This window comes from Erigeron canadensis, chromosome 2, assembly GCF_010389155.1.
Source record: "Erigeron canadensis isolate Cc75 chromosome 2, C_canadensis_v1, whole genome shotgun sequence".
Classification (NCBI taxonomy): Eukaryota; Viridiplantae; Streptophyta; class Magnoliopsida; order Asterales; family Asteraceae; genus Erigeron; species Erigeron canadensis.
In genome coordinates, this window is record NC_057762.1 from 9,711,726 (window position 1) to 9,735,300 (window position 23,575).

General features: G+C 33.2%; 2 protein-coding genes across 2 annotated transcripts; both read left to right on the top strand.

Moving 5' to 3' along the window:
* The first annotated feature begins 191 nt into the window (after positions 1-191).
* On the top strand, positions 192-12,285 carry LOC122587082 (protein NLP6-like). The gene is made up of 9 exons (XM_043759157.1): positions 192-410; positions 2,556-3,061; positions 3,481-3,528; positions 3,635-5,162; positions 7,800-8,528; positions 8,912-9,323; positions 9,421-10,067; positions 10,168-10,354; positions 11,090-12,285. Exons 1-6 carry the CDS (start codon positions 275-277, stop codon positions 8,935-8,937), a joined length of 2,973 nt encoding a protein of 990 aa, XP_043615092.1. The 5' UTR covers positions 192-274; the 3' UTR covers positions 8,938-9,323; positions 9,421-10,067; positions 10,168-10,354; positions 11,090-12,285.
* Positions 12,286-17,629: 5,344 nt separating this feature from the next.
* On the top strand, positions 17,630-21,881 carry LOC122589130. Its single transcript, XM_043761373.1, has 3 exons — positions 17,630-17,853; positions 18,221-18,791; positions 21,243-21,881. The coding sequence occupies exons 2-3, from the start codon at positions 18,225-18,227 to the stop codon at positions 21,528-21,530; spliced, it is 855 nt and encodes a 284-aa protein (XP_043617308.1). The 5' UTR covers positions 17,630-17,853; positions 18,221-18,224; the 3' UTR covers positions 21,531-21,881.
* Positions 21,882-23,575: the final 1,694 nt, after the last annotated feature.

Here is a 23,575-nt window from a genome sequence, read left to right on the forward strand (position 1 = left end):
ATCTAAAACAAATAATTAGTTGCTAAAATGTCGCTGTCAGAGGAAGCTTCAAACTAATGTGGAGGAAATTTCGAGGAAAGAACAAAAGAAAAGTCAGATAATAAGGTTAAAAGGTTCAAGGTTCAAAGGTTCTATATAAACGAACCACACCTTGGTTCATTTATATATATGTATATAAAATTATAAAAAAAAAAAAACACGGCCCGTGTTTTGTTAAAAAACCATACGCTCTCTCTGTCACATCTCAGGTGCAACCACTTTTCCCAGATTTCATATGGAGTTTAAATCTGGTCTTGGTTCAAGTCTGGAAAATCCAAATGGTTATTCAATCAGGAAAGAGAAGTTATTCATCAGAAACCTCCAAAATGAACTGCCGGCAGAACCTCAAGAGTCTGACACCATCACTAATGGTAACCTTCCGTTTCTAACTTATTGCAAAGTGTTTATGCCTGAACTGTTCATGTTAAGTTTTAGTCCAGAGATGAATCTCAACCAGATATATTATATATGATATATCATATACACACATTATTTGTTTAAAAGTGTAGTAACAGAGTTTTTTGAAATCAATATTCACTGAAGTCAACTCCAAGAATTTTTTTTTTCTTAAGTTCTAAGATATATATATATATCTTTTTTTTTTTTTAGTTTTTATACAAATAAATAAAGAGTAGAATATTAATAATAATTATCTCTAGTTTTGTGGGTTTAAACATAGATCACAATTCACAAGTGTGTCATCTTTCAGAATTAGGTTTATTTTTCTGAAAATTTCAGTTGAAATCTAATCTAGCAGTTAACTTATCGCTTTATGGTTTCTTTGATTTGACAGTTACAAAAACTCTAACCAAAATCTAAATTAAATCAAATTAATAGCAAACAAATGCCCCTTGGAAATTTAAATTTTGTCAAGAATTTTTAATTTTTTTTTATAGATCTATAAATTTTGCCCATTTTTAAATTTTATTTTCATGAATATATTATTCTTGACTCCTTTTACATTTTTTTTTTGACTTGGAAATAAACCAAACCAAATATGATCATTTGGTGTCTATTTAAAACAAACTAAACCATATTTTAATTTAGTAGATTTTTTGTTACTGAGTTTCCTTCAAAAATGTTTAACAAATGATAATCTAAATAAGTGTTATTTAGCACCAATATTCATTAAATGGAAAACATGTAATATAACTTCAAGGTTTTTTAAAATTACAATTATTCTTTATATAATATGTATCTTTATCTTTATCTTTACTAAAAGCTAACTTAAACGCTTATTGACCAATCATATCACTAAATTTCTTCAAATTGGCCTATGCTTATGTCATCAATAATTTTTTATTTAACATTAGTTAATATAAGTTAGATGATAAAATCAAAACTAATTCATATAAATAATCACCACACAATCTTTATCTTTATATATATACCAAAAGACAAGTAAGCTAATAGCAAGCTCTCGATTTTATCAAATTAAAAATTGATGATGTCATTATTAATCTAATTATAATATACTATTAAAAATTAAAAATAATAATCATTATCCAAATACTATTTATATTAGTAATTGTAGAATTTACTCTTTTTTTTCCATCAATAACTTACACTTTATAGCCTTGCTAAATACTTAATTGATTATTGTTGTACTTTGTAACCATTAACTTGAGAAATTTTTAATATGATTTTACCAACATTTTTTACATTTAAATTTACATATTTAATGATTTATCTTTATCTTAAAAATGTCATAAACATCTCGTGTATTTGACACGGGCATAAATCTAGTATAACATTATATTTAACATAAACATTGATATTACTTTAGCTATTTTTAAGTTGTTTATACTGACATTGATAAATTAAATGAATATTGAATTCACATATGTGGGGATTAGGGTGGAGGTATTTTACCGGCATCATATGGCTCATACGGGGTGGATCGATGGGTATCCAATTGTGATACCGGGGCTAGGGTTCCCTCCATTACCCTTTTTAGAAATTCTATAATCTACATTATTTCAACATTAGGGCCCTAATGTGCAACATGACATGACAATCTTACTATAGTCTAGTGTGTTATCCCCATAACCGCATAGTATTAACCATAACTGCTAACTTGATTGTGTGTGTTAAACCCCTCGGCTATAACAGTATTACAGATCAACGATGGGTGGGAACCTTTTGATCCCATGTAACGTTTTGGTACCCAGAGCTCACACCGCATAGATTTCATTCCCGGTGACTCACAATTCTCACACATGGATTAGAAGATATAGTTTCTCCACCTTTTTGGCAAAATTTGAACCTAAGTAGCCTTCACTGTGGGCCCATGTGATCACATAATTGCGTACCAGTTGATCTATGATCAATTGGTCTACCATTACCATATAATATTATGAGAAATACTACAATTAAGTTACTAATATACTGTTAAGGGTATCATTGTTAAATTTGACAAGAATAAATGGTTTGGACGGAAAGGACATTCTTGGTTTGGAAATTTTTGGGCACCATATAATATTATATTACAACTAAATGGTCTTTTTAAACAACAGGTTCCAAAAACAGAGTTGAAAATGTTGTGGGATGTCATGAAGAAGTGAATGATAAGATACATAAAGCATTGAAGTCCTTACGTTTACGTGAGAAGTGCAATCTTGTCCAGTTTTGGGCACCTTGTAGTAATGGAAATTACATTTTACTAAAAACTGTAGATCAACCTTTTCACCAAGGTAAACCTAATAATGGACTCAGTAGTTACAGGAGGGAATCAGAGCGCAACTGGTTTCTAGTGGATGAGAAATGTGAAGAAGAAGATCTTATCCCTGTGGCGCGTGTATTTAGGACACAATTGCCAGAGTGGACTTCTGATGTAATGAATTACTATTCGAAAAAATATCCACTACAGGATTTTGCTATTCGTTTGAATCTTCATGGATATCTGGTTTTGCCAGTGTTTGATCCTAATACCATGACATGTGTTGGTGTGCTTGAATTCATCACATATCTGAGTAATCTTGATTGTGCTTATGAGGTTCAAGAAGTTCATCGAACCCTCAAGGTTTTCATCCAATCTCTAATCTGTCATTTTGATGTTTTGTATTATACTTGACTACTATCTTTATGTGATTCTATTAATTTTCTTGTTTTCAACTTAAGATTTCTGTTTTAATCTTTTATTTTTAATGAAAAACTATTTGAGATCTCTTAATTATGGTTTAGTTATTTCTTAACACTCAATAGACTTGACTTTGCCCACTTTAATTTAGCAATTGTAGCTTCCGCGTTTCTATGAAACTGAGCTACAAGCTTTTCACAACTTGATGCATCTGACTTCAAATTTTGGGCATACTTTGCCTGCTGAAAAATAAACTTGAGCTGTCATATTAGAAGTGAACTATCCATATAAAAAAACCTGCTCTTGTTTTTAACAGTTGTACTTAAATGTATCTTAAGTTTTAAATTGTTATTATCATGCAGGCAGTGAACCTGATATCGCCACAAGCATTTGATTGCCCTGCATCTAATGTGAGTTCGCAGTGGTGATTATAATAATTAATAGCATTTATCCTTTTTTTTCTTTAGCAGTTTATGTAATTGCTACCTTCAATGCTCATGATAAATGCTTACACAGGTTAACAGCGAATATAGAAAGCATGAGCTAGATGAAATCTTCACGATTTTAAAAGAACTTTGTGACACTTACAGTTTACCACTTGCACAGACCTGGGTAGTGTCCTCGTGGAGTAGCTATACGGCAGTCGGAGATAAAGTAGAAAAGACATGTAGTTGCTTTAACTCTAGCTGCATAGGAAAAGTTTGCATGTCGTCAACTTCTCTACCATTTTACGTGCCTGATTTGCAGCACTGGAATTTTAGGAAAGCCTGCAGAGAGCATCACTTGCTGACATCCCAAGGTGTTGTTGGGAGGGCGCTGTCATCTCATGGTTCAAGCTTTTGTCCTGATGTAACTGAACTAGGAGAAGAAGAATATCCTTTGGTTCACAATGCACGCATGAGCGGATTACGGGGATGCTTTGCCATATACTTGAATAGTAGAGAACATGATCATAGTTATGTATTAGAGTTTTTTCTACCCGTCGACATGAGAGAAAGTGCAGAGCTACAAAACATGATGCAAAAGTTAAAGATGCATATTAGGTTTTCCTCTTTTGAGTGTGGAGACCAAGCAGGCACCGAAGTTATTGGAAGGGCTATGGAGGTAAGTCAACAATCATTATCAATTCAGCTTAATATGGACCCAACATCAATGTCAAAAGAAATAATTCAGCTAGATTTAGAAGACTCACAGACAGTAGGTGAAACTAGTGCTCAAAATGATTGCATTAGTTCTCAAGATCCATATCGTTTTACTCAAGTTTACCGCAAGAACTTGAGTAGCATAACTAACTCACAGAAAATGTCTGTGAATGATGTTAGTAGCAAGAAAATTGATGTACCTACCGAAGGCAAAGGGTTTACTTCTGCAGAAAACGGCGTTTTTGTCAAACAAAGTAGAAAACATAAAACTGATTCCCCTGGTTCTGAGCAAATTCAGAAATATATTGAAAAGTTGATAAATGAAGCCTCACTTGGGGACATGTCAAGAGAAATATTGAATTCTAAAGATTCAGGGCGTGTACATGAATTTAATGCTGAAACTGCTTTTTGCGTCGGTTGCCCAATAAACTGGAAAAATGCTATTACTAAGAGGGAGAATATGTTTGTGGATGATGCTACAAGCAAGAAAATTGATTTCGTCTCTGGAGAAGCAGCCTTAATGGAACATAGAATAAAACCTAAATCTGATGATCTTATTGCAGAACACAAACAAAAATATTCTGAAAAGCCAACAGATGAGGTTTCCAGAAGCTTTGGCTCCTTGTCGAGTGATATTTGGCAACTGTCTCAAAATGAACATGATTTAGTCAACAGTTACCACAAGAACTGGAGCAGTGCTGTTGCTAACACAGAAGAAATCATTGTGGCCGATGTTCTAGCCGCAAAATCTGATGTAGGTAGTGTGGAAAATGGATGCAATTCTGAAAGAAAAGGAGCGTATACTAGACGCAGACGAAAGCGCAAAATGGATTCTATTACACAACGGTCAATTCAGCAATATTTTGGAAAACCAATAGCGGAAGCTTCTACCAGACTCGGCGGTAAGTCCATATTTTTACATTGTTATTGGAATACCAAGTTATTATTACATGTGTATTTTAATTGAATACGAATAAAGAAGTATGCTAAAAAATGGTCGTATATTGAAAATAGCTAATAGTGAGGATGGCTATGTAGAGATGTACAAAGGTCGTGTTGTGCCGAGCCTAAAAAAACCCGGGTTTTTATATTTAATAAAAAACCCTGGCATAAGAAAGCTCTGGCCGGTGATAACCCATGCTTTGATTTCATGTAAATGATAATTTGAGATTTGCATATTTTTTGTTAGTGATTAAAAAGATTGACAATTATGTGATATATATTCCAGAAAAGTACGATTTTTATTGAAAATGTTGTCATAAAAGTATCTTTTGCATTGCCTTTTCAAAATATTTCTCATTTCTAACTAGTCTATATCAATATTACATTATAAATCATTTGTTTCTCTTTTTTTTTTTCCAACTAAGTAATTGATAATCCCAAAATGCCCCCCCCCCCTTTTTTTTTAAAGGTGCGGATAGAATATTACAATGGAGAGTCTAGACTATGTTATTTAAAGTAGGTCTACGCTAGAAAGCCCCCTTTCCCAATACCGAATTGGAGGATAACCCCCTAATAGGCCGCCTAAAGGCACGACAACATATCAAGGAAAACCTTAGCTTCTAAGACTGGAACCCGAGTCTCTCTAAATCCAAGCTCTCATGGAGGGATTTCCTTACCATTGAGCTATTAACCCAATGACCCTCCCTTGTATTCAATATATTAAACATCACCATTTTAAATATCTATAATATTTACTTCAAATACTTATAATACCTTTAATGAAATTAATTTACAACGTCTAACTGCTAAAATAACTACATTACCCCTTAATAAAATCAATTTACTAGTCATGCGTCTAGTAGATTGTTGAAGTTGATGGTAAGATGAATTATAAAATGATTTCCTAGTTTTCTTCTTTATTTAATTTGAACTTAATATACGTGTCAATTATTTTCAAAAATAAATTCAAATATAAATATACACTACAACTAATGTCATTCGCTCACACTTATTTTTTCACACTTTTAAAAATTGTCAAAAAAATTGTTAATTTGTTTACATTTATAAATGTGTGAAAAGGATTCACATTTTAAAGTGTGAAGAAATTTAAAAAATCAAAATTTTTTCACACTTATATATGTAGAAACAAAAGATTCACATTTAAGTGTGTAAAAGTATATAATTGTTCACACTTAGAAGTGTGAAATTAATGTGTCAACCAAATTTTTTCACACTTAAATTTCCACACTAAAGAGGAAGTGTGAAGAAATTGAGTGTGACAAATTAACTATCACACTTTTGAGTGAAAAGTGTGAACATTTTGTTTGTATATTTACACTATTGAATGTGAATAATTTTGAAGTGGGAACAAATTAACATATTTGGTCGCACTTTTTTAGAAGTGTGAGCAAATGCTATTTTTGTTTGATTTGATTTTTTTTTCAATCTTTTAATGACATAGGAAATCAATTCAATGTATATAATTGATAGATTAGCATTAGTCCTTGCATGACATTTTGTAGGAAGTTAAATATAACACGTATGTTAATGACGATGAGGTATTCAATGAATGTCAACTATGATTATTTTCACATATACATGTAGTTAGATTAGATTAGATTATTGATCAGTTTTTGTATAAACTAAACACATAATGAATTAAGGATGTGTACCACCTAATGATCCAGAAGCCATAGAGGGAAGACGACATGACTTAGTCGAGGGTCGGGTTATCATTTAGGGTGTGTTCTAATGATGTGATTTTAGGTGACATAGGGAAGGCCACAAAGAGTTTAGCGAGAACTTATAAGGGGGTGATTTCTTTTTTGGTGTTAAGCCCCTGTTACGATCCCCTATCGGGCAAGTATGGGATAAGTTGATGGTTTATAAGCGTAGGTGTCCCCTCTTCCTTTGAGCTAGCTTTTGGGAATGAGTTCTACACCTAGCTTATGGCATGATATGAGCCTACTATGGGATGGGTTTGTATCAATTGGTATCACAGCGAGCCCTACCTATCGAGGTTCCAACACTTAGAGTGGTGGCTTGGACCCGAAAAAGATGGGGTGCCAACCGTGACCAACATAGGTGTGATCAACGAGCTCGATGTGATCAACGAGCTCGAAGTGGTGGCTTGGACCCAAAAGAAGGGTGCCAAGCGTGACCAATATAGCCGTGACCAACGAGGATTTTGACTTTTCAAAGGGTAGCATATTGTTACGATCTCACATTGGCTAAGTATAGGATTGGTTGATGGTTTATAAGTTTAGGTGTCCCCTCCTCCTTTGAGCTAGCTTTTGGGAGTGGGTTCTACACCTAGCTTATGGCATGATACGAGCATACTATGAGATGGGTTCGTATCAGCCCCTAAGGTCTCTATTTATAACGCACCCAAGGGGAAACCCTAATTAACAAGTGAGGGTAATTATATCCATCAAATAATTACCTATTAATTATTTAGGGGTAATTAGGTCATTGATCATTATTAATTAGATAAATGATTATAAAGACCACATACATTAATGTATATAAATATTAAGTATATATATATATTCTAACATAGATATGCATTTATTTACTTCTAATTTCATGTTTTATAGTTAGTCGATCTACACTGAAGCGTGTTTGCCGTGAGCTAGATATACCCCGTTGGCCATTTCCGCAGCGCAATAAGAAACATTCTCATTTTAGTATATCTGTTGTTATTCGCCTGCTGATTAGAATTAAGCGGTGGAGTTGTTCAACTAGTCAGCACGGTTTTTCTGCCAAGTGGTGGATTTGTGGAAAACATAATGCTTTTGCTGCTAAATCAAATCAATTGTGTGATTCTCGTAAAGGAGAGTCGATTTGTGAGCGAATTTACTTGTCAAAGTCATTAAAAGAATCAGATGACTGCATAGAGACGTTGATTTCATATTCTAAGCCCCAGCAAGCATGCTTTGGTATATATGAAGCAGCATGCTTGTTGTTGGGCTTAAAGCGTTGGAGAAAGAGGACTCTGTTAAAGCATGCAACACAGTGCAATGATTACCTTATTGACGACGGGCATTCAGATATTAATATCTTCAATGTGTTTCCATACAAGAATATGGTTTACGGCTCAGAAACATGCAAGGTGACAGTGAAGGCAGCTTATAAAGATGATATTGTAAAGTTTGATTTCCCTTTTTCATTGGGACTTTCAAAATTAAAAAACCAAGTGGCTCAAAGGATTAAGCTTCAAGCAACAAGATTTCATCTAAAATACAAGGATGAAGATGATGATCTAATTCTCATTACTTGTGATGAAGACCTCTGCAGCCTTGTGCCATTTTCGGCTACTTCAGCTAGTAAGAATACCATAAAACTAATAGTCAAAATGGTTAATGGTTAGTTTCTTAACGTGAGAGGAGCCGTAAAATCTTTAAGAGAAAATAACCCAGATAACCAAAAACCATCCTAAATATAGTTTTCACAAAGTACCCACAAAATCGTAAAAATGGCTGGTGATATAGATTTTTGAAGCATTTCTCCACAAGCGTAAGTATGCAAAGAATTGGAGGAAAAAAATGATTCCAAGAGCCATTAGTTGGAATAACACTATATTAAAGTGGCCTAGGCCAGTGGAGATTATGCCGATTGATGATGCAAGTGACACATACTTATTTAAAATGGTTTGTACATGTATTATCAATATTTAAGGGCAACTTGTTTATATGTTGATACGAGGTAGGTCACTACTGGCATTACAGAGGATGAGGGTGTGACTGCAAGTAATTGGTGGCAAGCTAGCAGGCGCCTTTTTATTAGGTAGATGATGTGGATAAGTACTTCAGGTTCGCACCTCAGCATCGAGATCTATCACCACCACCTCAAGTTAATCATCCATCCAATTATCTACCATCATCACTTCTTAACTCTTATCTAGTTGACTCTCCACGATCACCATCTCCTACGAGTCTGACAAAGATACCAGGCATGTATTATTCTTCCCTCTCTCCACAGGGTAAACGTGTTATATCTACATACCCTGAGCTACATGCTTTGTGGGATGAGGTACATTTGTTACATGAGCTTGTGTCACCAATACGACAGGAGATGTACGACCATTATGAGATGAGGTGCGTTCTTTGCGGGAGGACGAGGTAATGTTTATTTCAACATTTTGTAATTTTTCTTTTACTTTATAAATGCAATATAATGTTTATTTTGATATTTATGTATTTATTTAATTATCTGTAGAGAATGGATGACACTTGTTATGGGACTAGCCTTATGCATTTGATGTTCGTTTTATACGACAACGGGGTATACACCAAGACGTCTTGGAGCTTCCATGAAGTTTCCTTACACAACATCACATTTTGGGCGAAGTCACAAGAAAAAGCCAAGACGTCTTGGAGCTTCCATGAAGTTTCCTTACACAACATCACATTTTGGGCGAAGTCACAAGGAAAAGCATGCTTCTACTATTGAGGACCATGTTGGTCCTGTTCCAGAGGCAAAACCATTCCTAGTTCAGAGGCACATGTTAGTCCCGTTCAATTCGAGAGGCACCTCCCATAATATAGGCAAATGTTATTCTTGATTTTGAATCATGATTGGCCAAGGAGTATAGAAAAATTGACTACTTACAAGAAATCAATTGGTCTGCATATCAATTACCATGAAGTAGCATCAACAATAGTGATGGGTTCAAGTTAGTAGAGACGTTTGAGGATGACTCCCGTTGCAAGAAAACTGCAATCGACTTTTATCTATATGAGCTGGCCAGGGGTGCTACGTCGACTTTTTTCTAAACACCGACTAAGTCATATTCGTCTTGGTCGTCAATGTTAGGGTATTTTAGTCGAGGTAGAAGAAGTTGGTTATCTTGAGACCAATGTTAGGTATTATATTATATTTTATGTTACATGTCTTTATTTTCTAATTAATAAGATGTACTAATTAATATATTTTTCATCATATATCGACTTTTTGATTAAGAAGATCAGAGAACTTGTTGATGCAAAGAAGTTGGATCGTGAAAAGCTAGATCAGATTGTTAGAGAATCATGATGACTATCATGCCCTCTTCCTTTCTAATTTGTGAGTTACCTGTTGGAACACTCAAGTCATATATTCTCGCGGATGGCAAGTGTGTAAGCTTCATCCTGCATGGTGGATGGTCGATAAGGTTAGCATACAATCTTTTCAATAAACTTATATGTATGTATCAAATCGATTATTATTTATTTAGAGGTCTGTTTGCACGTGTCATATGTGCAAAAGTCCATTGGTTTCTTATTGAGCTACAACTTCCGTCATTTAAGGTGGTAGTTTATGACACAACTTAAAGGTCCACTTTACCAATAAGGAATTGAACAAATAATAGTGCCAAAAATGAGTGAGCATTTACCAAAATACTACATACCGTCTATATTGGGCGATGTCGGGAAATAAAGAGTCAGAAAAGATGCAGATTAAAAGTATTAGAGACAAGAGTGTGCCATAACAAGCAAAATCTTGTGGCAGCATCAAGATGGGGCAGATTGTGAGGGTGGGCTGGGTAAACGGGCTAAAACAATCCATTTTTTCATTCTAGGAACATGTTGGTAATGAACCAAAGTTTATTCAGATACTTGCGACCTTTTTTCATTCTATCCATACCGTTTCAACATGTTACCTCACCTTTTTTGACCTGTATCAATAATTACTTGTTGATGGTTCAATAGCCTATTCAACCAGCAAAGTGATAGTTAGAAACAACAATTTACGCCCATTCATTAACTTAATAACTTGTAAGGTTTCTTGTAATGGAGCTGATAACAAATGGGCTGATCAAATTAATGGCGAATTATTGTTGTATTTTAATTCAATAAGACCAGTCAAGTTTTATAGGGTGTGTAATTGTTAGATAGTGGAATGACAGTTTGAAATCTTTTAAAATATATCCTGCAATACCATGGAGGTTATAAAGATGAAGATCGTAATGGTTATGGTAGGGATAAGGAATAGGGTGATGGTAGAAATGATCGTGATGGTGGTTGTAAAGATGAAGATCAGTATGGGTGAGATGGGAACATACAAGGATGGTAGATATCGTGGACAAGGGGATGATTGGACTTTGATATGAGATGCTCTTGCTTCTAAACTCAGAGCTAGCTTCAACCCTTTGCTATATATGTTCTGGAAATATCAATAGAACAGTTCAAATATGGTCAAAGAATGTAACCACTGAGTATGAGGGAAAAACATATGTTGAGCTTCTTCAGGTAAGCATCATCATGTAACCATATCTAAATCACGTAACCATATCTTTGAATACTTTTGGGGTGTAATTTTGGCCCAACTACTGGTCCATTTATGCATATTGTGTTGGGTTTAATCTTTTAGATTTAAGTGGTTTTATTTTAGTTAGTATATGTCTTATTAAGTAAGTAGATTAAAGTTAGTATGTTTATTATGATTAGTAGTCAGCAAGTTATTTAGTAAGGTTAATCATGCTTTAAATAGTTAGATAATTGCAGAAAGTCAAGAAAGTTGACCGAGTCTTGTGGAGGAAAAGAACGTGGGAGAGTATGGCTAGAATTAGAAGAATGTGGGTTTGTCAGTTAGGTCTTTGTAAGGCTATTTATGTCCTCTGTTTGTTTCACTTTAATGTTTAATCACAAGACTCCTTTGCATAGTTCACTTCTTTTTTACAGAAAGTCCTTGTCACTTTTCCACATACAAAAAATAGATGTTTTGTGAGTGTATAATTGGGGCCTGATACCATCATAGGATACTCTTGTTCATAGGAAGCTGGTATATATAATGCCACAAATATTACAGAAAAGGACATTAAGAAGCTGAAGCTAAAGCTTCTTATAAGTCACATCGGGCTAGTCCAGCAAGAACCAGCTCTTTTTGCAACACAGATATTAACATTCTGTGGGAAAGGAGCCTTGGAAACATGTTGCTGTTGGTTGTTACGGGTATGTAGCTTTGATTGCATTGAACGCAAAGAAAGGCGCATACGAACCACTTTGCAGTGCATTTAAACGAGACCCAGATCATATTGTCAACAAGCAATAGAATGTAAATTGTAACATTTTGATTCTATTGAATTGTGTTATATTTTCACTACTTTACTATCTAAAAGTCTGAAAGTAACATTTTGTAAACATAAGTAAATAATTTCTTTGTTTACTTGTTTTATTTTAAAATGAAAAATAAATAGATAAAATATTAAATAAATGTAAGGGATAAGTATCGAGAAATGCAGTCAACTAATGCTTAAAAGTTATTGTGTGCACGAACTTTAGGTCAGCTTTATTGTATTCAGAAAACTTTTTCAATAGTCCTATAGCATGCAAAAGTGACCGGGCCAAAAGTTAGTCGGTCACCACTTTCATGTTGACCCATTGACTGCTTACGTGACATGCACACAATAACTTTTTGGGATTAGTTTATGTACACAATAACTTCTTGCGATTAGTTGATGCACAATTTTATAAAACAAATTATTTTTTTTCAAACTCGCCGGAAACTGCAAATACTCGCCGGAAAACTTAAAAATCCGATTAAACCTTCGTTTCTTCGAATTAGACCACGAAATTGGCACCAAAATACTCAAAAATCAGCCGTAAACAAACCCTCGGCAAAAATTAAACCAATTGAGACTCGCCGGATAATTAATCAACTCGCTGGAAAATTTAAAATCGCCATAACTTTGTTGTTTCTTCGAGTTTCGGACAACAATTTTGAGCAGTTTGGTGTTGGTTTCAAGTCGAAACTCGAATAAACAACAAAGTTATGGTGATTTTTATTTTTCCGGCGAATTGGTGAATTTTCCAGCATCGGTTTAACTTTTGTTGAGGGTTTGTTTGCGGCTGATTTTTGAGTATTTTGGTGCGAATTTCGTGGTCTAATTCGAAGAAACGAAGGTTTAATCGGATTTTTAAGTTTTCCGGCAAGTTTGAAAAATAAATAATATGTTTTTTTAATTGTATGCATAAACTAATCCCAAAGAGTTATTGTGTGTATGTCACGTAAGCAGTCAATGTGAAAGTAACCGGTCTCACATAGCCATAATTCCGTTTTACGTTCACAATAACCAAAACTTCAAGTTTCGTGAACACAATAAAGCTGACCTAGAGTTCGTGCACACAATAATTTTTGAGCATTAATTGACTGCATTTCTAGGCACTTATCTCTATATGTAATAACCTCAAATAAAAAGTTAAAATTGTGAAGTTTTAATTAGATGACGATTGTAAATAATTAAAGAAAGGGTGCAAATTATAAATTTAAGGGACTTGTATGTAATTAGTATAATATTATGATGATGTGGATAGCTTGGTCTAGATAAATTTGAACTTTAACATAAATGTATCGTATCTAAAAGCATGTCAATTTTCCTTTGACCATCTATTTTGACCAAACCAATTGTCTAGGAGTAAGACTACCCGCATTCCTTTTCTAAGAATTTAACAAATCCATCATAGGTCATCTAGGAAGTGTAGAGATAAGCCGTCTCGTTAATTTTAAAGGCCCCGTTCTATATTTTAGCCCATTATATCTATTTTTTTTTTAAATCTATATATCTAAAGATAGTTATATAGAAATGTAAGCTTTAACAAATATCAAAACAGTAATTAAACAATGAGCTCATAATTCAATAGACCATCACATAATTCATATATTTAATTAAACATAAATATTATTCTCTTAGCTTTCCAATTTCATTAAAGCTTATTTTCTAAAGATTATATGAATATAAATCTAACTTGTTAACATACATGAACTTAAAATTTAAAAATCTCAAAGCAAACATACATCAGATAATGAAACTTATAAACACAAATATTGAATTACATAAAATGTAAAATGGCTACAAAAAAATAAAAAGACAATTTTACTGCCTATTTCATGGGTTACTTATCAGCCTATTTACTATATTGAAATTTGGAAAATTGTGAAATGTTCATTTGAAAACTTAAATTTTAATGAAAACTAGAAAACTGACCAAAACACACAGTGATATGAATTTAACACAATGTGTTTTAATTGTGTTTTTTAAAAAAACAATGTGTTTCTATTGTGTAATCCAAAAACACACCGTGTTAAGTTTTAAATCACGGTGTGTTTTTGATAACGTGTGAAAATCAGACAATTGTTCAAACACACTGTGTTTTATAAAAAAAAACATTTAAAAATACATTGTGTTAAATTCATATCACAGTATGTTTTGCCCAGTTTTTTAGTTTTCATAAAAAATTTTATTTTCAAATGATCAAAACCCTGAAAATTTTATATAATTTATATATCGGATAGTATTTGTACATTTATCTTATAATAAATAGGTTTTATTATATTTCTTGGCCCTGCTCCTGGTTGCACACCCTTTTCTCCAACCTCACATTGTTATCAAAATGACGTTATTCATATCAATAACACATGCATGATGTTAGTATTAGATCATACTCTTTCCCTATTTGTATTATTAGTAAACTATTTTCTAACTTTAAATTTGATATAATGGGATGTAAAAAGCACTGGTTGCACTTTCCTCCAGCCTCACATTGTTATCAAAATGACGTATTCATATCAATAACATATGCATGATGTTAGTAATACATCATACTTTTTCCCTATTTGTATTATTAGTAAATTATTTTCTAACTTTAAATTTGACATAATGGATGTAAAATTGTAATTGTTATAGATTTAAATTTATATAAATCTTTAAATCATCACCGGTTAGCGGAAGATACTTTGTTTTTGTATTAGAACCTGGGTTCAACCCGGGCAGTTTAATTAAAATTATAAAACTATAAAATATGCATGTAATTTTTGTTATTAATTATAAATCGATATGGAGATGATGAATTGCAAAACATAATAATTATAAAAAAAATAATAATAACATAAACTTTAAATAAGTATTTAGTGAGCTATTTTTAATTAAAAATATTTTAAATTATTTATAACATCATAACTAAAATAAAGACCTTTTTAAAAAATAATGTAGACTTGCCACATCACAATTTTTCTAAAATTACTTTTGAAAGACAATTGTCTTTTATTTAGTATAGAGATTTTTCATAACTTTCCTTTCATATTATTAGAGTTGAACCGAATGAACATAAACGAGACCTTGTAAAGAAATATTCAATATTAGAAGTATAATTGATTAAGTATTTATATATATAAACGAACATAGTCGAACGAATGTTCACGAACAATATAATCAAATGTTTATGAACATAAATAAACGAACGAGAGTTTTGTTCATGTTCATTTATTTAACTTGAGTAACTAATTTTTGTCTTCATGTTCGCTCATTTAACTAAACGAGAACACGAACAATCTTCTTGCCAAACTGTTCATATTTGGTTTACAGTCCTATAGTCACTTACCAAAAGAGCATGATTCTTTTCCGACTAAAAAGATCTCCGCCTTCCTTTCTTTTCCTTTCCTTTATATCCTTTTCTTTTAATTGGGAATTGGAAAAGCCAGATTACCTCCTTTTCTTTCCTTTCCCTCATTTTCTATGTAACAAAAAATAACATAATAATAAGGTTAAGTGCAAAAGTCGTCCTTATGGTTTCTCAGTTTTGTAGTTGCATCTCTCCGTTAACTTTTTGACCAAAATTATCTTTGTGGTTTGCACTTCGTTCCTACTTCTGTTAAGTCCCCCTACGTGCAAGTTACGTGAGGACATTTTTGTCATTTCACTATGTTTTCCCCACTTCTTTAAAATCACCCATGTGGTTGGTTGTTTTTGGAGTTTTTCATCCCCACTGTTAAAAATTTTTATTCTTTTATTTAATTCAGACATTTGATCAAACACATTGTCTGCATAATCTTTTAATTATATACATATAAAGTTGTGAATGTTATGATATGTATAAACAACAAATTCCTTTCAAAAAAGCAGAGTCATGTTTCGCTCTGCATCTAAGAAGGCTTGTAACCATCAAATTTCAAGTTCTCGTCGACACTGAAAGTACTTAATGAATAAACAAGTTGATGTTGTATGATAAACAAAGTATCAGAGGCTAGGTGTTTGATAAAAGATGTTAATGATACTTTGTCTGAATTAAAAAAAAATTATCACCCATCTGTTGCTGATATTTTGTCCTATAACATGAACTTGTTTATTAATTCGATACTTTCTGTACTAATGAAAACTTGAATTTTGAAGTTAACAATCCGACATAGTGAACCATGACTCTGCTTCTTTAAATGTGACTTGTTGTTTGTATATATCATAACATTCACAATTATATATGTATATAGATAAAAGATTATACAAACAATGTTTTTGATAAAATGTTTGAATAATAAAAAAAAGAGTTAATTGCACAAATCATCCCCGTGGTTTACGTATTTTCATGGTTTTCATCCCCTCCAATTATTTTTAGTGGATTTCGTTCTTCGACTTTACATTTTTAGTGGATTACATCCTTTTGAAGGATGAAAAACACAAAAAATGTTCAAACTTTTTTAGCATATTACATCCCTCAAAAGGATGTAAACTACTAAAAAGGTAAAGTTAAAGGACAAAATCCCTACAAATAACTTGTAAGGATGAAAACCACGAAAATGTGTAAACCACGGGGATGATTTATGCAATTAACTCAAAAAGAATTAATTGCAAATTTAACGACAATGATGAAAATTACAAAAGTATCAAACCATAGTGGTGATTTTAAAGAAGTGAGAAAGAAGTTGAGTGAAAATGACAAAAATGCCCTTCACGTGACTTGTACGTGGGGAAACTTAACAAATTAGAAACAAATTACAACCACAATACCAGATGGATGATTTTAGCCAAAAATAAAAAAAATAAAAAAAAATAATGAAGGGATGAATACTATAGTGATAAACCACATTGACGATTTTACTAAACGAGAACATGAACGAACTTTCGGTTCATATTCCAGTTTACAACACAACAGTAAAAAAAAGAAAGATAATTGCTCACTACTGCGTTTGACGGGTTTTTTTTCCCGAACATTCAGTCGGTATGCGACATTAGGGAAACCTCACCGTATAATGGTGAAGCCTTGCACGTACTTTAGATAATGAGATGTTGACCATGGACCATTACAAGTATTCGGAAGAAAAAATCTAAGACTTGTCATCCCTAAGAATCGAAATCAAGACCTTGTCTCTGACCAGTTGGAGTAGTCATCAATGACGCCTTTTACGGGTTTGAGCTCAATACCTCGACAGTGTATAGGGAAAGTTAAGATGAAGACAGATATTACCTCTACAAAGGTAGACAGACTTTTTTGACGGATTTTAAGCCCCAATACGTTAACAAGAGCGCAGACATTAACAACTTCCGCGGGTTTTGAGCATTAACTTACCAAACAAAAAAGCTTGATTCCTTTCGGCTAAAAGGGCCTCCCCATCCCTTTCCTTTCTCTTCTACCCTTTTCTTTGAATTGAGAATTGGAAAAAGCCAGATTACCCCTTTTCTTTCCTTTTCCTTCCCTTTCTATCTAATTAAAACTAACTTAAAAATATTTAAAAAAATGAAGTGTCGCTTTCAAACCAGAAAGATTCATGTCACACGCAACTGGATCAGTCCTATTACTATATTTATCGTAAGATCATTCCTTACCGCAGCTCCGACGTCGATTTTTATTCGCCGGCGATTGCTTACCCACTCATTACACATTTTAAGAGTATCGGAATCACGTAAGTGAACAGCAGATTATATTATTAGTTAATCATTTATAAAATGCTCATGATTCCAATACTACTACAACTGTTTAGTTTTTATAATCTTTTTTTAATCATAATTCTTGATCATTTTATTAGTTTTTTATGATAGTTTTTGAGTTTATCCCTTTATTGCTAAAAAAAAATTAATTGTCCCCTTTTTTTTTTTCCCTAGCTTGTTTGTTAATTCTATGTTTGTGGATAGGTTTTGTTCAAAATATTTTATATTACTTTATTGAATGTAAATATGTGATATTAGAATTGTACTGTATTTCCAGTTAATGTATCATGATCATATTCTTTTGGGATTTAGTATTAACAACATAATTGTATTTTAATGCAGTACAATGGAACCTGTGTATGCTTCATATCGTTTCGTTATTAATCAGTTGAGGATATTATTGCCCATTAGTGTATGCTTCGTGTTTCCGTGTCAATTAGTTGAGGACATTGTTTCTCGAGTGTTTGAGGAATTTAATTTTTTCCAAGAATCAGGTTTACTTCAGTTTTGGAAATGCACCGTATCTGATGTTTCAGAGGACAGTGGGTACAATGTTGTTTTATTAGAGAAACCTTTTAGATTGACTGATCAAAACCATGAAGGACTTAAAAATTACAGGAGGAAATGTCATGATAACGTTGTTAGATTTGTTGGTAAACAAATAAAGATTAATGGAAACTGGTTTGCTGGGCGTGCAGCTCAAACCGAGATTGCAGATGAGAGGACAAAAGATCTTGTATGTAGTCATCATTATCAACAATATGCTGAAGCAGCAGGCATGGGGCAGTGTGTTCTGCCTGTGTTTTATGATAAGGGAAATGGGAAGGAACTCATTGGAATCATCGAGCTAGTCACAAGTGAACCAAAAGAAAGTTATGTCGATGATTTAAATCAGTTCGTGCACTTACTGAAGGTTGGTTTTTTATTTCTTTTTATAAACTTAGTCCCAACTTCTTCGAGTTAACTGATCTCAGTCCCAAGATATATATGACATTTGAATTAGACGCTACAAAGGCTACACTTACCCTATCTGCAAAGTATATCAGGGTACCCGAAAGTAAGTTTCTAGAGTAATAGTTGGTCTTATATAATATCAGTATATATATAGTGAAGGGATCAGGTGAGAACCAACAGATATGGTGAGAACCGTGAGAACCACTATATATATATGTATATATTTTAGATGGTTGTGACTATTTCCAAATATTTTTTGTCACTATAATAAGATGATCTGAATAAAGTTAGCGACTTGGTTTCTTCTAATTACAGAGATCTGCTTCTATCCAATATGAAGGTCTGTGATTTTGTTGATCCTTATAATCTGAAATTTCGATCTACATTTCAAACATTAGGGTTGTTGATAACCATAGTGGTTAACTGCCTTTTCCATAACAAGCTTGCCATAGTTGCTTTCAACTCATGTGTAAAGTTATAACTGGCAAAATGGAGCCTGGCTAGGTTGATAACATGTCAAAATCAATAGTTAGTGTATTTTAAACAGGCATAGCTTGGGTAACATCCAAATCTGTTGTGTTTATTTCACGGTTTTTAGTTGATGCCTGTTTAAAATGTGATTGCAATGACTATATTACTACTATTTAAGATCAACATCTTAATTTATTGATCAGATGTTAGCTCTTTGCCAGGAAACATAGAGCATCTTTAATTACTTTAGAAGTGTGATAGTATTATTATATTATTATACAGCAATATAATATAGAAAATATTGCAAATCAAAATGCAAGATAGTAAGGAATCACTTTGTCACAATACAACCAAATTATGCTACACGTCATTACCAAAAACAGTTAATGCAGTTGGGTGTAGAAAATCTAGGGATGGCAGCAAATACCTAACCCGAAAGGGAAACTCGAATCCAATACAACTAGGCAGGAGTTTGGGCAGGTTATTCGGTTTTGAGAGAATTTATTATTACTAACAAAAAATAAAGTGTTGTTCTGGTCCTGGATTGGTATTAAGTCAAACCCATCCAATTACCCGATTACAAACCTGGACCTGATCTCCTAAACCACATTTGTAATATAATAGATGTACACATATACATATAAATATACATACATCTGACACATTTATCATATCATATCATATTATCATTACATATTTAATAGCATGTGTAAGTAACTGAATACATATGTCTGTAATGTAGTTTCTGGTAGATGATGACCCCGGGTTTGGTAACCCATTTTATAATCTGGTTCAGGCCTGGGATTACCCAAACCCGGCCCATTGCCATCCCTGAGAAAACCAAGTCTGTGGAGCCACTTCTATAACCATTTCACTTTATTTAACAAGGTTACAATAAGACTTCTTATAAAGATGCCTGACCTTTCCTCTTTGCATGGTCATCAACAAGCTCCCCTAATAATGAGTGTGAACAAACCTCACTTTCCTGATATCAAACTACTATTGCTTTGAAATCATCTTGAACTGGATATATGTGTGAGATTGTTGTCAAACCTGATGTTACAAGTAATCTCTCTGCCGACTTGTGACTTATCTTATCTCAATAACTGTTCTTGTTGAAATGACATATTGACATAGTATTTATACCTGTGTTTGCGAAGACTCCACAGAGACTTCTATTTTCTACCACCATTCAACACAGCAAAAGAGTAATATAACGAAACCTCTTTTGGTTACCTAGATTCTTACTAATACCAATCGACTGGCTCAAGAAGTTTCTTGAATGATGTTGCAACAAGATAATGAGTTTCACTGGGCGTTGATGCTCAGATGGATTGTTAAACCTTGTAGTTCATGTATGATTTATTGGTAGCCTGTTTCGGCATCTATACTTTTAGCTCTATACATACCCTATACATTCGTCTCTATTCCACTCGTTTATCCAAGTTTGACCCGTTGACCCATTTTTTTAGTCCGAGTAAGGCTAACTCGAATTGCCAGCCCCCCAAGTCACGAGTCGTGCCCGAGTAATTGGCCAAGCTGGTTGATTTTCACAACCTTGTTCTTTAGTCTTTTTAATATAGTAATTTATTTTGTTATAATTTTATTTCCTTTTTCAAACTTGTTGGATGCTCTTATAAATCCTGCTAGTAGTAGCAGACCCCATGGGACATCTACAACGGTCAGTTAAGAATAGATTTAAGTAGTTTGAAGAGGTTCATTTTTTAATTATAGTGGATCTGTGATTAATGCTTATGTGGCATTAAGATGTTTATGTTACAAAGTGGTTCATATTATACTTCTAGCCTCATAGGAAACACTAGTTTATGATTGTGGATGCTCTTATGAAATTGTTCGATCCATATTACCTAAAGTAGTTTAGCTATTTTGGTAGGTTTCCACCAAAACATGAATGAAGGTTTGCTTTACTCCTTTGCAGGGTAGGGGCTTAAAATCCAGTTATATGGGGAAGACGATAAAAGTTCACTATGATGGTTTTGGTATAGTCAAGTTTACGCTACCCATTTCAGCCAAGTTCACAGACCTGTTGAAGGAATTGAGAGAAAGGCTCCCATTGAAGGACAATTATGGCTGTATCAAGTACGAAGACACTATAAGCAACCACCGGATTTCTAATGATGAAGACCTCCAGAAGTGCATGAAGAAATCCAGTTCAAAGGGGGAAGCATGCATCAGAATGTTTGTTGATCACGTAGATGGTACTTGAGATTCCACTTTGGGGTAGATTATTTGATCAAGATATTTGCAAAACTAGTGGGAGTAGAATTCATAACTTCAAGACAGTATTTGAGAGCAGGAAACTGTAATTAGTATCGTATCGGAACTACATATCTCAGGCAGGGGTGAAACTACATTTACTTGAAACTACATTTAATGTAGGGTATCCCCGGCCCCACGCTATGGGTACGCTCAATCCATGTGGTGTCCAAAATTTTGAAATACGTTGTGTTCTTCATTGGTGCTATAGGTCAAAGAAATATGGAATACTGGTAAATGTAGTTAACTCATAACTTTTGAAGATGTTCATTGCAATGAAATTTATAGAGTTTTTGTGCAACGGAAGAAATAGAAAGTACCAAAATTATTGAACAATTAAAACTACTAAAAACGTAACAATCTACTAAAAACGTAACAATCTACTTGTTAACTTACTTTCTATGAATGACTAATTGACTATACAAGGCTAGTGTCGAAAAGTTTGTGCTAATTAATTACAATCCTGGTTTAATGCAGGTATATAAAAGATATCAAGCATTTTTTGCTTCATTTTTTCAACTTTTAAGGAGTTGAAAATCATAAAATATCTTTGTTACTTATTCATAATATCCTTAAAATAAATTTCAATAACTCATTTTTCTATCTCTATTTAAATTTTAACCACTCATTTGTCTTTCTTCTCCATAATTATTTTATTACTCTAATTCATTCAAAAATTTAATCTCAATAACCGTATATCGATAAATTATAAAAATTTTATGGGTGTTCTTAAAATTTCATGCTCTTTCATTAAAGATGTCATTTGATATACTTTCGACGAATTTTTAAATTCAAGGGCGGAGTCCGTACGAATAAGGCATTTAGCAATCACACTCTATGACCTATCACCTCCTATAACCTATCACACTCCATATCACCGCCGCAATGGGCGTGTACTTTCTCTAGTCTTTAAAATGCATCTTCAAGACATATTTAAGAGCAATAAACCATTACTTGTGTTAATGTATATGTATATGTGGAATGGACCATATAACTTTCTAAAACATGGCTTTGACAAAGAGTCCACATAGCCGAAAGTTGGTTTCAAGTTTGGTTGTACAGTGCCGATTGGCACCAATATTGAAAACATGGCTTTGACAAACAGTCAAACCGGTATTAGAACCGAATCCTCGATTTCGGTATTTCAATAATCTTACTCATCCCCACCAACACCGTCGTGGGCCAACAATCTTAAAAGAAGGGGGAGGGGGGCTCAAAATTTATATTTTGTCATTTATTTATAAATTTTTCATAGATTTTTAAAAGTTTTTTAAAAGTATTTGAATATTTTATTTTTTTTAGATTTATTTTTCATGAATTTTGCTCCTTCCAAGATTTTTTTGGTACCATCTCCAAACAATCTTACTCGCGGCTGCACACTGTCAGTGAATCAACAGCAAACAAATATAATTCCTCGTATCATACGACAATGTCATACAGTAAGTTTTTAAAGAATCAAATATACAAACTTGACTTTCATAATAATCAACTTTAACATTTGAAGGTCGTGCCACTTTTTTGTATGATCGAATCGATGTCACAAACTATCATTTATATCAAGAATTATAGTATTACGAGTATATAGGAATGGTTATTTAAAACCCACAAATAAAAAATAACTCAAGAACAATTATAGACCACTCATTTTTTTTTTCTCTCTCTTCAATTAAATAATAAAATTCGCCAAAAAATTCAAAATATTTTATCTCACAAACCGTAAATCGTTAGATGAAACAAAAAGCATGAGTAGTCTTAAAATTTCGATATACTTTTGATGACTTTTTGATTTTCCTTTTTTTTCTTCTTCTACTTGTGTACTTACACATGTGTAGGATCATTGTTTTCACATATAAATTAGTAAATGAACATATATACACAACAATGAAGGTTAAGGGCAGAGCCCGTCAATCCATGGCGGAGCCATGGTGGCCAAGGGAGGAGCCCATCAGTCCATGGCGGAGCCATAGCGGCTAAGGGCGGAGCCCGTTAGATAGA